The 16,598-nt window shown below is 44.1% G+C and overlaps 1 protein-coding gene across 1 annotated transcript; it reads left to right on the forward strand.

Moving 5' to 3' along the window:
- The first annotated feature begins 348 nt into the window (after positions 1 to 348).
- LOC311236198 (ubiquitin-conjugating enzyme E2 A-like) lies at positions 349 to 16,161 on the forward strand. Its single transcript, XM_084323839.1, has 6 exons — positions 349 to 533; positions 627 to 707; positions 1,044 to 1,069; positions 1,370 to 1,459; positions 1,572 to 1,660; positions 15,389 to 16,161. Exons 1-6 carry the CDS (start codon positions 490 to 492, stop codon positions 15,515 to 15,517), a joined length of 459 nt encoding a protein of 152 aa, XP_084179965.1. The 5' UTR covers positions 349 to 489; the 3' UTR covers positions 15,518 to 16,161.
- Positions 16,162 to 16,598: the final 437 nt, after the last annotated feature.

The following is a 16,598-nucleotide window of genomic DNA, read 5'->3' on the forward strand; positions in this document are numbered from 1 at the left end:
TCCCTCGAGAGTGACTTCCATCCGCCCTCTCTCGGCCTCACGTGTTCGCACATCACGTGTTCACACGCTTGTGCGTCACCTGCTCACGTTACCAAAAGCTCCGCCTTGGACTGTTCCATTCTTCAAAACCGGGGGACTTGGATTGAAACCTATTAAGGAAAACCATGTGTGTATACCTTTACTTTATAGAGGACATATGGAATATTGTCATGATTTAATTTATCTGGAAGTAAAAACCTACCACATATTTCGTAAGGATATTAACATATCAAGTATGAGGGATTTATTCATGTATGATCCCCGTTTTTGATAAAATGGTATCGCCGTTCATTCCAGTCGGGTCAGAGAGGAAGAGAATTGTGTTAGGGGTAACATATTTTGTGTTATTATTTTTACTCGATTAGTGGAGTACCACGACGATTACTGTGCTCGTCGTGGTCATTTGGTTTATATATATACACTAATTTATATATACTACTAACTACAACAATGTCTACCCCGGCGAGAAGACGACTCATGAGGGATTTTAAAAGGTAAACGTGGTGTACATTTCAACAGACTATAAGGTGTTTACTCGCCTGCCTGTGGTACTGAGTGTTGTGTTGCTCACCGGCTGCTGTGTGCAGGTTGCAGGAGGACCCCCCAGCAGGCGTCAGCGGCGCGCCGTCCGAGAACAACATCATGGTTTGGAACGCTGTCATATTTGGGTAAGGAAGGAAGGCAGAAATAATAATTCGACAAGAACACACACACCCCTCTGCCACTGAAACGGCTTATTTGTCGGGAGCACAAAACTCTGATCAGCTGAAATGTAAAACCAATACACAATCACAAACTCGTAACAATGGGGGACCCTGATGTAAACAAGACGAAAGTCTTTCTCTGGTCTTCATCCCCACAATTGTGTGTATTGAGCCGTACTGTACTGTACCCATTCTGCAATCTGTTAATAAAGTTTTCAATCAATCAACTACTATATAACCTACGACTGTAGGCCTACTGTAATGTACCTGTTGGCTGATCAACACTTATTTACATTGCAGGCCAGAGGGAACACCATTTGAAGATGGTGAGTTGGCCATACCTTTTTTATTTTTTTACTCAAATCCGAGGTGCACGTGTATGTACGCCTGTCTGTATGCATACATCTTTAGGGCTGTACAGAGTTTTAAGTTTAAAGTTAGAATTGTATTTGTAGGTTAGGGTGAGAGAGCACGACTGAATGCAATGTCTCTTCACTAATATAGCGTCAGAGAGAGATTGGGGGAGGGTGGTTGTTGTTGGCCTCATGTACGTTGACACATCATTATATGCTGACTTGGCACAAGTGTAGTGTACCATCTGTTTTTCTTTCTTTGATGTCCATCAGGTACATTCAAGCTGACGGTGGAATTCACAGAAGAGTATCCAAATAAGCCTCCTACCGTGCGCTTTGTCTCTAAGATGTTTCATCCGAATGGTATGCCCTCCTCCACTTCCCTGTGTTCACCCACGGTTTTACCATGGCTTTTGCTTTCACCATCTCTCCCAGACTCCTTATCTCCTTACTTACAGTTTGAATTTGTCCCCAGTATACGCAGATGGAAGCATATGTCTAGATATTCTGCAGAATCGCTGGAGTCCCACCTATGACGTATCGTCTATTCTTACCTCGATCCAGGTACGTCTTTTATTTCATCCTTAGGACCAATAGAGGCCTTGCACATAATGTTTGTAGTTCTGTAGCGTATCGTCTGTAGTTCTTCCAGCATGGCTGCCTGTAACATTAAGAACCATTGTTTTGTACATGGCAATGCAGTGTTTCCCACAGGATTTTGTGAGACTGTGGTGGGTGAACCTTGGCCCTTTTTGGGACTTTTTTTGCTGTTGTACATTTTAAAGTTAAATGCATCAATCTGGTGCACTTTGAGAGCAAAATAAAGAGGCTAGATCTATGATGAACTTTGTGCTCAAAACACAAAATCGACTAGACTAGTGCTTCCCAATCCTCTCCTCGAAGCACCCCAGCCGTTCAATGTATTTGTTAAATTCCACCACCAGCACACCTGATTCAACTTAACTAGCCCTTTATTAGTTGAATCAAGGTGTGCTGGTGGTGGAATTTAACAAATACATGGAACGGCTGGGGTGTCTCGAGGAGAGGTTTGGGAACCACTGGACTAGAGCATACATTTGAGCCATCAAAGAAATGAAGCAAAAGTGGTTACCTGTGTTGAACTCATTTATTTGCATAATTAACCTTCTCTACCACTGCATGGAAACTAGGCGTGTTCTTTTGAAAGTAGTTACCAACAGTTACAAGCAGCCATACTGGAAGAACTACTCAAACATTCCGTGCAAGGCCTCTTATTTGCTCACACTTTTTATGATCCATAGTGAATGTTTATCTTAAGTCTTATATCTACATCATGTAGGTGTCATACAGACGGGTTTCTCGACCACGTCAGACTCTGCACGCACATCAAGGAGGCTAAAAGGATATGTTCCTGGTCAGAACAACTCTGCAGACTACAATATATTTGCATTTGTTAGCCATGCCAGCCATGATCGAAACAATCAATCCATGCTAATGCTAGCTATGTAAAAGGTGAAAGACTCGCACCCACAGCCGTGCTGATTTGGCTAAATGATGTCCAGCCGTTTTCGTTTAAAACAAACTTTTAGTCAGGGGAGTGTCATGGTTTGTCCATAGAGCTCCATTATACTTTTAGTCAGGCGAGTGCCATGGTTTCTCCAAGAGCTCCATTATACTTTGCGAGTGTCATGGTTTGTCCATAGAGCTCCATTATACTTTTAGTCAGGCAAGTGCCATGGTTTGTCCATAGAGGCTAGAGCTCCATTATACTTTTAGTCAGGCGAGTGCCATGGTTTCTCCAAGAGCTCCATTATACTTTTAGTCAGGCAAGTGCCATGGTTTCTCCAAGAGCTCCATTATACTTTTAGTCGGGCGAGTGTCGTGGTTTCTCCAAGAGCTCCATTATACTTTTAGTCAGGCAAGTGCCATGGTTTCTCCAAGAGCTCCATTATACTTTTAGTCGGGCGAGTGCCATGGTTTCTCCATAGAGCTCCATTATACTTTTAGTCAGGGGAGTGCCATGGTTACTTCATAGACCTCCATTATACTTTTATTCAGGGTAGTGCCATGGTTACTTCATAGAGCTCCATTATACTTTTATTCAGGGTAGTGCCATGGTTACTTCATAGACCTCCATTATACTTTTATTCAGGGTAGTGCCATGGTTACTTCATAGACCTCCATTATACTTTTATTCAGGGGAGTGCCATGGTTACTTCATAGACCTCCATTATACTTTTATTCAGGGGAGTGCCATGGTTACTTCATAGACCTCCATTATACTTTTATTCAGGAGAGTGCCATGGTTACTTCATAGACCTCCATTATACTTTTATTCAGGGGAGTACCATGGTTTCTCCAGAGAGCCCTGTGCAGGTAGGGGGCACCTGGGTGCCCTGGTTCAGCTGGTAGTGCAGATGGGCTCGAACACAGCATGTTTACAAACAACAAACCTGTCTATAGGTCATGGGTGTCAAAATGCTCTGTCGTAAATGGCACAAGGGTAAAACCTATTTGTGGACACACGCATCTAAATTTACTCGTCACTTATCCATGCTCTGATTTACAGTATGACTGTAAGATGTATTGAATGTTGTTTTTAAACTCGACTCCTTGGCTGCTGCACCAGAGACTGTTTCACTGGATATTCTGTTGCTGGGGAACAGTTTGGACCCAAGTGTATTTCCTGTCTCAATTTGATATTATCACAATATTTCCACAATATTTCAACCACAATATAATAATATTGAGATTATTCATTTTCAGTTTTTTTCTTAGGTTGGTGCAATTAACCTGTTAAGCTGTAAGCCATATTTTCAGAAAATCCGCCTAAAAGTACATACCGGTCCATTTGCATGTTCCTGGTATCTATGGACCTCAGGGAATGTATTCCCATTGTCACAAATATTGTGTCCGACTGTTACTATGCTTGAGTAAATTGTAATGAACCAAAGGAGAATGAAACCATGCTAACATTAATCCGGCATGGAGATAGGAGATAGGCTCCTGCCCCATGTGCCGTTACGGCTCGAGAACCATTTGTTCTCGAAGACAAACTTCTTGTTCTACCCGTGAGATATCATGTTTTCATAAATGTTCACGTTAGAAGTCATAAGTTTGACAGCGTCTGGCGTGAGCTGGGAAGTGTAGTTTTATGAAATTTGTCTCCTCTCTTAGGACTACAAACAAAATGGCGGCACCACTTCCTGCGTCAAAATATCCGCCTTTTTCCGATGGAGTGCACAGAGAATTCTTTAAACTCATTTAACTTAAAACACTTAATCATTGGTAAACAAACGTAGTGCCGAAAATATACACTGCTGTTTGGATAGGGTTAGGGTCTTTACTCTTGGCTACATTTGAAAAGAAAACACAACATTAATTAATATGAACAGTATTGATCTATTTATGATGAGTGACTGACAGCACAGCTTAACGGGTACAATTCTACAACATATTATGGTTGGTTGGTTTTCTTTTATTTGGCTGCAGTAATACGCTGAAATAATATGCCCAAACTAATTTAATTTGAAGATTATATTTTCATTTTTTTTATTTTTATTTTTTTAATAAATCTTCTAATCTTCTAATAAATCTTCTCCTTTTTCCTCCGATTTTCTCCCATCCCAATGTTAGTCGTTATGCCAATTCCCAATCCCCTTCCTGGTCGCTGCGCACTTACCCCCCACAGTCGTTCTGGGAGAGTGGAGGCTATCACGTGCTTCCTCCGACACACGTCTAGCCAATCGACCGCTTCTTTTCACCTGGCAGCGCGGATTCTCACTGAGAGGGCGTAGCGTGTGGAAGGATCACACTACCCCCCTTAGATCCTATCCGCGCTGAGCAGGCGCCCCGACCGAACTGTAGGAGTCGCTCTTTACAACGACCCGGACCCACCCCTCCAGCTTTCCCACCCTCTAATACTGCCAATTGTATTAGTGTGAACGGCCAGCCAAGCTGGTGACAACGCCGGGAGCTGGATTCGAACAGGCGAATCCAGCGTCTCCGGCGTTGGTGACGAACGCAATCTCACCACCTGACCGCCTTTATATTTTCAATCATCTGGAATGAGGACCACGTAGACTCAACTGTGTGGAATAAACGCTAGCAGCGACATTACATTTCGCCCCGCCCACTAGTTCAAAAGCTCCTAATCTTTACTATGGAGACTATATGATATTTTGCCATGTAAAACAGTGGGTCAGATTGAAACGTTTCTTGGCATTGATACATCTGCTTTATAACATCTTTGTGACCCAGCGCAGCTATTTTGTGTTTATATAACGTATGTGTGGTATATTTACTGACGTCGGGAAATGCTGTATGTACATGAGCAAACATCAACCTACTCGTGCTGCTGGCGACCATGTCTGCCTATCTGCATAAAGCATTTACTGATCTCATGCTATTTATAACTTGAAAGTGTGCTCACACACACACACTCCATCTGTCTTCATCTGTACAAAGTGCAATACTCCATACTACACACGTTTTATCTGACCCAGTTATACAGAGTAGATTTAGGTTGGCTATATATATTGTTGTACTTAGGATAGAATCTGTATATAGCGGTGAACGATATCGGCCCAGTAGTGTGCAAGATTAGCTGTGGATACACGGAACAGACACACACGCAACCAAAAACATAATCTCCCTGGCGCATTTGCGCCTGTAGAGATGATTAAACACGAGATACGTGTGCTGTAATGATATGGATAAGTGTTCAATTAAGAAACCCAATCCCGTTGCCAAAACAAAGTCTGACACGTCTATAGATAATTATACTACACACCATGAATGTATTACGTGGCCCATAACGGCCACCAAACGGCATCGTTTCAACAGACCCAGGCCCCTTTGATGTCAGTTCCAGGTATTGACAATGTGATGCTACATACCCCACCCACATGGCCCCGGCCCTAATGGCCACAACCACCCAAGTAGTGTAGATAGATAGGCAGTGAGAGCAGCATATCACCAGGGTTATCAAGTGTAGATAGATAGGCAGTGAGAGCAGCATATCACCAGGGTTATCAAGTGTAGAGATAGATGGGCAGTGAGAGCAGCATATCACCAGGGTTATCAAGTGTAGAGATAGATAGGCAGTGAGAGCAGCATATCACCAGGGTTATCAAGTGTAGAGATAGATAGGCAGTGAGAGCAGCATATCACCAGGATTATCAAGTGTAGATAGATAGGCAGTGAGAGCAGCACATCACCAGGGTTATCAAGTGTAGATAGATAGGCAGTGAGAGCAGCATATCACCAGGGTTATCAAGTGTAGATAGATAGGCAGTGAGAGCAGCACATCACCAGGGTTATCAAGTGTAGATAGATGGGCAGTGAGAGCAGCATATCACCAGGGTTATCAAGTGTAGAGATAGATAGGCAGTGAGAGCAGCATATCACCAGGGTTATCAAGTGTAGAGATGGGCAGTGAGAGCAGCATATCACCAGGGTTATCAAGTGTAGAGATAGATAGGCAGTGAGAGCAGCACATCACCAGGGTTATCAAGTGTAGATAGATAGGCAGTGAGAGCAGCACATCACCAGGGTTATCAAGTGTAGAGATACATAGGCAGTGAGAGCAGCACATCACCAGGGTTATCAAGTGTAGATAGATAGGCAGTGAGAGCAGCACATCACCAGGGTTATCAAGTGTAGATAGATAGGCAGTGAGAGCAGCATATCACCAGGGTTATCAAGTGTAGATAGATAGGCAGTGAGAGCAGCATAGCACCAGGGTTATCAAGTGGGCACCTCCCTTCACTGGTGTTTTGTCAAGTTAGTTTGTCTTGATAACAATACCACACATGAAACAGAAACGACAGGGGAGCAAGGGACATTTTCGGAATGATCTCAGTAAATACAGCAGCACCTATAAAATATTTTATCACACACAAGCATAACCTCAAATCCAAAACATAATGCTGCCACTGCAACCATCTTAACACTTTGATTGCCTAAGGCTAAATTCATGATATACCATCCGTTGCCAGCTCTATTTAACATGGAGAAGTTCCCCTTCTTTGCAGGGCTATAACTTTTTAAATTCTATTGCTACATTGCCATTATTAGGGCCCATTCAAGGTCCTATATGTATTGTTCATTGTGTAGCAACGTTAAACTTTTTCATTCACATATTCATAGTAAAATATGGTCTAAAGTATAAGTATGTTTTCATCTCTTTCTGCAGCTTTCTCCAGAACGTGATTTATAGCCCCAAATGCATTATATTGATGATGAAATACAGTTTGGTAGGAATCTGTGAGAGATAAAAAATTTCAATTGGACGTACTTCTAGAAGTTTCTACGTATCATCTGATGATGACCGGATGGGCGGGGGATCGTTTATAATTCCGTGGGCAGCGTTATATCATTCATCTAGTGTGGGTGATATGATCATCAGAGCAGTTTATATCGAACACGTTCAAAAATAACGCTGAATCTTACCGTATCTTCCTCGCGCCGTTGGACGATGAGCGTGGAACTGAAATATTCCTATTATGGGATGTAGAAATACGCGATTTATTTCCAGGTTGTATAATAGTATATACGTCCAAATCATGTTGTTTATCGAGTTATTGGCAACGGATCGTTATGTATTGTGTCGAGATCGAGTCCCGGGACCTATAGAGAGTGCCCGGAAGTAATATGGACGATCACCACTTCATCCACATGACTTCCTGTTTGGCGCTTCTGCCGATCGGCCACCAGATGGCACTCTTGAACCGCTAGAGGGTTGAGAGGAGGCCAGCACTGTGTCTCAGGGCTGCGGAGGAAAAATATGATTTCGATCACAGATTTTTGAAATATTGATATTAAAGACTAGTTAGGGCGTCCGCGGCAACTTTAGCATGGCTAGGAAAGACGCCTAAACACGTTTTCGGCACTTAAAGTGTTAAGGGGGGTTGGAAAATTTTAACCCTCCAATTTTCAGTTTTGCCGTCTATACCCCTCTGTTTCAGTCCTGTTCTCATTCTATCAGCCTCTACACCCCTCTGTTTCAGGCCTGTTCTCATTCTAGCAGCCTCTACACCCCTCTGTTTCAGTCCTGTTCTCATTCTAGCAGCCTCTACACCCCTCTGTTTCAGGCCTGTTCTCATTCTAGCAGTCTACACCCCTCTGTTTCAGGCCTGTTCTCATTCTAGCAGCCTCTATACCTCTCTGTTTCAGGCCTGTTCTCATTCTAGCAGACTCTATACCCCTCTGTTTCAGTCCTGTTCTCATTCTAGCAGCCTCTATACCCCTCTGTTTCAGTCCTGTTCTCATTCTAGCAGCCTCTATACTAGGGGTGGACGGTATAAACGGTATACGGTATAAACGGTATTAATTTGCTCTACGGTATGGATTTTAACTATACCGTTTAACCGGTAGAGCAGCACTAAAATAGCAATGACGTCATGTAACCACAGCGCGACTATTTCAATCGCATTTGCCCCTAAAAATAGATAGAATTAGTCATAGATAATAGATATGTGCAAACTGGAAAAAGTTATTTAGGAGGCTTCGCGCAGTGGGCGTGTCGACACGCAATTGTCATTTCATAATAAACACATATCACCGCGGCGCACAGCAAGTTTGAATGAATGAATGAATGAAAACTTTATTTAACAGATTGCAGAATGGGTACAATACAGTACGGCTCAATACATACAATTGTTAAGGGGATGCAGACCTGAGAAAGACGTTTGTCTTGTTTCCATCAGGGTCCCCCATTTTCAATTCATATAGACATTTATGACATACACAACATACATGACATTTATGGCATAGGGACATATAGGTATTTAGTACTGATACATTTGTGACATAGGCGGTATTCAAATATACAGTACTGTTACCCCTAGATCCTGACAGAGTATATACATATGATGGGGAGGGGACTGTACATTAGGAGGGGGTGGGTGGGTGGGAGGGAAATATACATACGGCGGGGAGGGAATATATACATGCGGTGGGGAGGAGACTGTCTATTAGGAGGTGGTGGGGGTTTTGGGCATTTACGGTGGCCAGTTTCGAATTGCAGCCTCCCGTAGGTGCTCTTTAAGGGCGGTTTTGAATGTGGGCAGGGATTCACATTCCTTTACAGCTTTGGGTAGGGCGTTCCACATTGTTGTGGCATAATTGCGAAACGTGTTTAGTCCCTTGTTTGAGCCGAATCTGGGTTTAACATGATTTGTTGAGCTTCCTCTGGTGTAGTGGTTGTGGTATTCACTGACCTTTGGGAAGTATTTTGACATGTACATGGGCACCCCGGTCGTATAGTGTATCTTGTAGACCAGGCCCATTGCAAGTTGCTGTACTCTGTCGTCTACTCTAAGCCATCCTAGGTTGGCAAAGTGGGCAGGGGTGAGGTGGGTTCTGGGGTTCAGGTCAAGTAGTAGTCTGACCAGTTTGTTTTGTGATGTTTGTAATTTTGTTTTAAGCGCCTTTGAGGTGCTTTGGTACCATGAGGTGCACGCATAGTCATAGTACCCTTGAATGAGTGCTCCTGCCAGAGTCTTCAGGGTATTCTTGTTTACCAGAGAGGAGATCCGGTACAAGAATCTAGTTCGTTGGTTGACTTTTTTTATTACATTGGATGCCATTTTGTCACAGGAAAGATTTGCCTCTAGGATGGAACCCAGGTAGGTAATTTCGTCTTTCCTTGTGACAATATTGTCACCCACTGTAACTGAGAATCCGTCGGTCTTGCTGAGTTTGTTATTTGAACCGAAGAGAATGGACTCTGTTTTGCCCATGTGTAATGATAGTTTGTTATCAGCGAGCCATATGCAGATTTTGCCTAGTTCCGTGCTGAGGGTTTTTTCAACCTGCAATTTGTTCTTGTCAGAGACCAGCAGGGCTGAGTCGTCCGCAAACAGGAACAAGTTGCAGTCACAGGCTGACGACATGTCATTTGCATAAATTAGGAAGAGTAGCGGTCCTAGTATGCTTCCTTGTGGAACACCACAGCTCACTGTGAGGGGGGGGGATAGAGTACCGTTTACCTCTACCATCTGTTCTCTCCCCTCCAGGTAGGATTGCATCCAGCTCACTGATAGGCTATCAAAACCAATTGCTTTTAGCTTGTCCATTAGAATGGAGTGATTGACAGTGTCGAAGGCCTTTTGTAGGTCCAGCATGACCATGCCGCAGTATTTGCCAGCGTCCACCTCTTGTTTGATGTGGTCGTTCAAATAGAGGAGGCATGTGTCAGTGGAGTGGGACGTTCTGAAGCCAGATTGGAATTCGTAGATTAGGTTTTTTTCCGCCAGGTACTTTTCGACCTGTTCGTAGACTATTTTCTCCATGACTTTCGAGATGGAGGTAAGAATAGAAACAGGGCGGTAGTTGCCTGGGTCTAATTTGCTGCCCTTTTTGTGTAGAGGGGTCACTCTCGCAATTTTGAAGTCCTTGGGGACGTGCCCCTGTCTTATAGAGGGGTTTATTATGTGTGTGATGACTGGGGTGATGGCGGCTGCTGCGTCTCTGAGGAATTTGGAGGGGATGTTGTCATGGCCAGTGGCCTTGTTAGGTTGGAGGGCGCTCAATTTTTTGAGTACCTCATCGGTTGTTACCATTTCAAGTTTGAAGTCGTCTTTGTGGACCCCTAGGTTTTTGTAGTATGCTACTATGTGTTCTACCCCATAATGCCCTGAGTGGGAGGGTAGTTTGTTTACCAGTGTTGTGGCTATGTTTGTGAAGAAGATGTTTAAGTAATTGGCTACATCCAGCTTGTCTGTGATGAGCGTGTTGTCCGTCTTTATGTTTATGTTTGAGAATCTGGTTTTAAGTTTTTTACTGCAGCCTAGTTGATTATTGAGTAATTTCCAAAGTTCGCGGGGTTTGTTTTTGTTTTCCTCAGTTTTGTCGTTGATGAAATTTTTTTTTGCGGTTCTGATCATGGTGTTTACGTCATTTCTTAGTCTGTTTCTTTGGATTTTTAGTTCAACCACGTGGGCTTGGAGTTCACTGTTTGAGCTTTTGGAAAGCTTTGTCTGACTTTTATGAAGTTCAGAGCATTTTTTGTCTCTGGTTTTCATAGCGGCCAGTATTTCAGTGTGCATCCATGCCTCAGCGCGATTTTTAACCCTGGTGGTTCTTATCGGTGCCATGTTGTTGAGTATTGCTGTGAATTTGGTTTTGAATCCAAGCCATGCTTCTTCAACCTGTGTACCACTGAGCTCATCTGACCAGTCCAAGCTCCCCAGTTCTAGGTTAAAGGCCTCTCTAGAGTAAGTTTTGAGGTCTCTAGATGTGACTGTTTTGTGACAGCCGGCCTTCTGTTTTAGCTTTTTGCGGGTACAGAAAATCATATAATGATCACTTAACCCGCATGCTATCACCCCTTTACTGGAGATCATGGACTTGTCAGAGGTCAAAATGAGGTCAATGGTGGTTTGTGTCGAATCGCATACCCTTGTGGGTTGTGTGATTAGCTGGCTGAAACCGTGCAGGTCAGAAAATCTACTGAAGGCCTTGAAGACGGGTGCTGATTTACGCAGCATATCCGTGTTCCAGTCCCCAATAAGAATTTTTTCTACCCCCTCCACCCCAGCTAAACACCCATCGAGTGTGTCATAAAAGCCACTCTGTTCTGGTGGTCTATAGATTGTGCCTACTAGTACTGGTTTCGCCCTGTCTAATAAGATTTCAATCCAAACAGTTTCAATTTCATCATGGTTAAGGTCAGTACGGTTGATGTATTTGGTATCCTTGTGTATATACACACAGACGCCACCTCCATACTGGTTCCTATCCCTCCTGACTATTGAGTAGTTTTCGATTTCAATCTCTGGATCCTGTACAGATGAGTCTAATTTTGTTTCTGTGAAACACAATATGTTAGCCTTACCGTTTAAAAACAACTGTTTGATTTCAGCCAGTTTCGGTCTCAGGCTATTTGTATTTAGATGAAATATGTGAAGTCCATTTTTGCTTGTAATAAGATTGACGTCGTCACAGTTGAGGTAACTCTGTTCAATTGTGTCCTGTCGTGTTGTGGGATGAGGGGGGGCGTTGTTGCTGTTTGTGCCGTGGGTGGGGAGGGGGGGAGGGGGTGATGCTTTGTCCTTTGCTGGAGTCTGTATTCCTTTGTGTGAAAGCCCGCGATGTGGGGGGGGGGGGCTGGTTGATTACAGATATGTCTGATTGTACTCCATTGTGGGGGAGGGGGGGGGGTGCCTTTTGTCCTGGCCTCGGCCCGGGTAGACTAGCTGGCATGGCGGCCTTGGCGGGGCCAGCCAAGCTAACCGTCGGGTCCTTGGTGACCTTGATGTTCCGCGCCGCTCTCCCTTTAGCCACTCGCCGAGTCCGCTGGGGCTTCTGTGAGGGTATGTCGCCGCTTGCTGGTCGGCTGGTGCAACTGCTGGCTGAAGCGTCAATTGCGTGGATGCTGTTGATCTCCGGCGCCGGTGTGAGGAGCGATGCCTCGCTGTTTTGTCCCCGCGACGTGCTGGGCGCCTCGGTTGTGAACCCCGGGTCCTTCCCTCTCGCTGTGGCCTCTCGTGGGTTCTTTTGCAGAGGTGGCAGAGGAGGAATGTTGCCGTTGATCATGTCGTTAGCCGCAGTATGTGTGGGTAGCCGTTGATCTGTTGTGCTGGCTGCTGCTTCTTGGGTCAGCAGATTTGACTGTAGTCTCTGGTTCCGTGTCATTACGGGACCAGGGTTCTGATGAATGTCACCCGACATGAGCAGATATAATAAAAACATTGATCTCTTATTACACTTGCCTGCCGGGGGTAATTTCTTTCGTTCCGGATTTGCAGTAAGTACTGTGTGGATGGTCGTGGCTCCGAAGGCTGGATGTTTCCTCTCCGAGCCCGTTAACAAATAGAAGTCGCAATGGGACTGCTGTTTTACGTTTTCGCTACCCTCCACTTCTGTCTGGAGTTGCTGCTTGAGTTGTGAATTCAGGTACAAATCCATAATCCACAGGAGGGAAAGTAGAAAATGCGCAAAGTACTTTTTTGTCGTTGCTCTGTTGCGTTGGTTACGGGAGCTACGTAAAATGCGACCGTCCATGTCAATTTCAGTTCCTGGCATTTTTAACCAGTGGAGAAAGGTAAGATATTTCCCTATCGTTTTTCTTATATGAATTATTCTACTTTAATAAAACATACCTGGTGATCAACTACAGTTTGCTGTAAACATTACGATATGTGTGTAGTGTTATGATAACGACGGCAGCAGCGGGAGCCGGGAGGAAGGCGTGCAGCAGTGGATTTGCGAATAGCATGCAGCTGCAGAGCCGCAGAGCCAGTGGCTCTTTCAGGTCTGGTCACAGGCCCGTCAAACAGCGCCCCCCCACCCTTGCGCCGTTCTGACCCCCATCGTCTCTAAGCATTTTGTGTGTCAATTTGTTGACGCGTGTCAATTTGTTGACACATGTGTCAATTTGTTGACACAATTGTCAATTCTTAAAGCTGAGGATGAGTGGCACCTTTGTCTCAATTCTTATTCAATTCAATTCGCTCTGCGGCTCTGCAGCTACATATGCTTCTAGCAAAATCCAGCCCCGCTGTTTGCAATGGGAGCAGGAGTCTCGACTCGGGACTTATTTTATTTGGAATATAATGACTTTATACGCAAAAGTAGCCTAGTTTTAAGTTAAAATATTATAAATCTACATGCCTTGAGGATGTCATTCTTTATATAGCCTGCCTATCAGGCAAAACAAATTATTCTAACAGAAACACTGATACCGTGATATATACCGTTACCGTCTATGCTTCAAATTATACCGTGATATACATTTTAGACCATACCGTCCACCCCTACTCTATACCACTTTGTTTCAGTCCTGTTCTCATTCTAGCAGCCTCCTACACCCCTCTGTTTCAGTCCTGTTCTCATTCTAGCAGCCTCTACACCCCTCTGTTTCAGTCCTGTTCTCATTCTATCAGCCTCTATACCCCTCTGTTTCGGGCCTGTTCTCATTCTAGCAGCCTCTATACCCCTCTGTTTCGGGCCTGTTCTCATTCTAGCAGCCTCTATAGAGTCTGCTAGAATGAGAACAGGCCTGAAACAGAGAGGTATAGAGGCTGCTAGAATGAGAACAGGCCTGAAACAGAGGGGTGTAGACTGCTAGAATGAGAACAGGCCTGAAACAGAGGGGTGTAGAGGCTGCTAGAATGAGAACAGGCCTGAAACAGAGAGGTATAGAGGCTGCTAGAATGAGAACAGGCCTGAAACAGAGGGGTGTAGACTGCTAGAATGAGAACAGGCCTGAAACAGAGGGGTGTAGAGGCTGCTAGAATGAGAACAGGACTGAAACAGAGGGGTGTAGAGGCTGCTAGAATGAGAACAGGCCTGAAACAGAGGGGTGTAGAGGCTGATAGAATGAGAACAGGACTGAAACAGAGGGGTATAGACGGCAAAACTGAAAATTGGAGGGTTAAAATTTTCCAACCCCCCTTAACACTTTAAGTGCCGAAAACGTGTTTCTATACCCCTCTGTTTCAGTCCTGTTCTCATTCTAGCAGCCTCTATACTTCTGTTTCAGTCCTGTTCTCATTCTAGCAGCCTCTATACCCCTCTGTTTCAGGCCTGTTCTCATTCTAGCAGCCTCTATACCCCTCTGTTTCAGCCCTGTTCTCATTCTAGCAGCCTCTATACCCCTCTGTTTCAGGCCTGTTCTCATCTAGCAGCCTCTATACCTCTCTGTTTCAGTCCTGTTTTCAACAGGCTGTTTCTGTGCCTGTAACGAGCGAGATGCTTTTATTATTTATATATATTATAATTATCGTACTTCTAGCAGTGGTGCACAAGCCTGTACCGTCAAACGAAATTCAGATAAAATTGTCAAAACTAGACGTTGCAGACCAAATATGATCCAGAAATAGCATATCATAAACTTACCATTACAAATGTTGTCAGAAACCCATTTTAGGTTCAACTTTAGGGAGAAACGAGAAGATTTACAAGCAAGCCCCATTTTGTACACCTTTCCCCAGGTCTCTTCACAGGCATGTTATTAACTACAGCGACTATGTGCAATTCAGAATGGCTCATTTCAAGCGGGAGGGTTCTGTAAAAGTAATGCAAAACACAGAACCCTCTGAACTGTTTAGTTTTTTGTTTCAAAACTGTTCCTTATGAACCCTCTGACAGGTTTAGTTTTCTGTTTTTAAAACCCCACATTCCTTAAAGTTATGAACCCTTTGAACTTTGTAGTTTTGTGTTTTTAAAACCCGACATTCCTTGTGAACCATTTGAACCGTTTTGTTTTGTTTCAAAACCCTGTGTTCCTTATGAACCCTCTGAACTGTGTAGTTTTGCGTTTTTTTAAAACCCCACGTTTCCCTGTGAAACCCTCCTTTTCTCCAGTCTCTGCTAGATGAACCCAATCCCAACAGTCCGGCCAACAGCCAGGCGGCACAGCTGTACCAGGAGAACAAGCGAGAGTACGAGAAGCGTGTCTCGGCCGTCGTAGAACAGAGCTGGAGGGACAGCTGACCGACCCGCGGGACCCATGGATAACCTTCCACACAGAGACGTCCCACGGAGGGGACCCTGGTGTCGCAGCGCTCCGGGGGGCAGGGACACTTGATGACAGGTCTCCTCTGCTGTTCTTCATCTCCGTGTACCCCCCCCCCCGCCCTCAGTCCAGAAGAACACAGAATGTTGTGATTTAGCTCTAGCTGAGTGACTGGTGGAGAATATCTTTTTACTCGATTTATTGTCTCTCTCGTCTTTTCCATTTTTGACACTTGTATGCACTTTAATGATTTGCTTGACGGTACTATGAAGGGGAGTGTTTGTGTCTAGCTTAGTTTATTATAATTTTTTATCATCCCCAGGTAAGGACTTTTAACCTGTTTACCACATTCTACAGATGATACTGAAGATTATTTTGTGTGTGTGTGATTGAACAGGATGTGCAGGTCTCTCCAGTTGGCATGATGACACCAACTAAGTGCTATATTTTCCCCTTGAATATGAATTGACTCAAATGCAAACCTGCAACTGCCATCCATCCCGCGACAAGCCCCGTTTGTTCAAGCATGGTTGTGTAAAGAAAAGGAAAAAACGCTTACTCATTTATGTGTTGGTTGACTGTTTCACATTTGTGTATATAAAAGCCACGTGCATATTCTGTACCGGTTGCTGAAATCGTGTCCTTTTGTTCAGCACTTGTAATCAAAAGGCTTCATTTATATTTATTAAAAAAAAAAAAAAAAAAAAAAGGGTTCTTATTAACCCTTTCACTACCACACTACACGGAAGGTTAACCTTTCACTACCGTCTGTAGTGTGGTAGTGAAAGGGTTAACGTTTTTTCGTGTGGCAGTGAAAGGGTTAACCTTCAGTATTGTCACAGTGAAAGGGTTAACCCTTTAGTAGTGTGGTTGTGAAAGGGTTAACGTTGGTTGACGGTCTAGCACCACCATCAAATTTGATCCAGCTTCATAGAATTTCTGGACAACGACAACGTCATATTTCTACTCCGTACTGATTTGCTCCAATAGCGCAAGGACTACAAGGTTAATTGCAGCCTCTGCTTTAAATCAAGAGCATTGTTGGCCATATCGAATGAA

The sequence above is a fragment of the Notolepis coatsorum genome, assembly GCF_963971535.1.
Source record: "Notolepis coatsorum genome assembly, chromosome: 1".
NCBI classification, from domain to species: Eukaryota; Metazoa; Chordata; class Actinopteri; order Aulopiformes; family Paralepididae; genus Notolepis; species Notolepis coatsorum.

Bases quoted from the DNA above. Each gene is read 5' to 3' on its own strand.
- LOC311236198 (XM_084323839.1), top strand. From the start codon at position 490: ATGTCTACCCCGGCGAGAAGACGACTCATGAGGGATTTTAAAAG. The intron at 534-626 runs GTAAACGTGGTG...TGCTGTGTGCAG, and splicing joins CTCATGAGGGATTTTAAAAG to GTTGCAGGAGGACCCCCCAG. The intron at 1,070-1,369 runs GTGAGTTGGCCA...GATGTCCATCAG, and splicing joins GGGAACACCATTTGAAGATG to GTACATTCAAGCTGACGGTG.